This window comes from Perkinsus marinus, assembly GCF_000006405.1.
Source record: "Perkinsus marinus ATCC 50983 genomic scaffold scf_1104296956258, whole genome shotgun sequence".
In the NCBI taxonomy this organism is placed as follows: domain Eukaryota; phylum Perkinsozoa; order Perkinsida; family Perkinsidae; genus Perkinsus; species Perkinsus marinus.
In genome coordinates this window covers 1-945 of record NW_003207535.1, presented here as the reverse complement: position 1 = coordinate 945, position 945 = coordinate 1, and the positions used below count along the sequence as shown (strand labels likewise).

At 50.2% G+C, this 945-nt stretch overlaps 1 protein-coding gene across 1 annotated transcript; it reads left to right on the top strand.

The window, feature by feature from the left end:
* Pmar_PMAR026194 (hypothetical protein) lies at positions 1-871 on the top strand (the record flags this gene model as incomplete). Its single annotated transcript, XM_002775239.1, has 1 exon — positions 1-871. Exon 1 carries the CDS (start codon positions 305-307, stop codon positions 869-871), a length of 567 nt encoding a protein of 188 aa, XP_002775285.1. The 5' UTR covers positions 1-304.
* Positions 872-945: the final 74 nt, after the last annotated feature.

Sequence of the window (945 nt, the reverse complement as noted above, 5' to 3'; positions counted from 1 at the left end):
GAGAGACGTCGTGAGAGGAAAAAGGCGTTCCTATCGTCGACTGGCTCTACGCTGTAGTTGCCTTATCTTGGTTGTACTCATCGTTGTCTGCATTGGTGGCTTTGGCGTCGCGGTCACCCAAGCGTTACATGCTCATGATGTGGAGTTGCTTGACAAAAGAAATGTCACTGCGTCTACTATACAGTACACGTTAAACTATACGTATGAGGGCCACATAAGTCCTGGGCAGTGGATCAAGTACGAGGCGCCCTCTGAGCGAGTTCGTAACTATTCCCCAGTTTCCACCGACGATAGCAATGTGACCATGCTTGCCGTCAAAGTCCGTACTGGCGTGTCATTGGAAATGGCTGAGGACGTCTGGCCCGGTTCTATGATGCACATTTCCGGTCCCTTCCCTCCTCTACCCAGCCTCCTCCGCAGTCTGGACACGTCAGCCCATAGAGTCGGCTTCTTCTGCTTTGGTGGTGCCATAACAGCTTGTGTGGATCCTATCAGAGCCCTGTTGAGTCATGGTGCTGATGTGCGACTACTTTATTTCAACAAGGGGCCCGAGCAGGTCTTATTCCGACGTCAATTGGATGCTCTGACAACACTGTACCCCAAGACTTATCAAATTCACTACGTATACACCCGACCTGGTCAGGAGCCTGATAGGCCTGGAGAATTGACCGGTCGCTTGAACGCTGATATGCTGGCTGATGTGTTCAGTGACTGGTATGCTTTTCCTGTACGTTTCGAGTCTGCAGGCAGCGACAGTGCCAAGGCTCTTGCAAGGCAACTTGTGTCCTCTGCCAAGCATGCGGGTAATTGGAAAGACCGAGTTTATGATATGCCCTTGGGGGAATGGCTTGGAGAGACACTGTGGGAATAATTTAAATCATACTCATACAAGTGTTGAGTTTCGAAGTGTACACCATGTCATACGTACTCTTATCATTCTGTAGG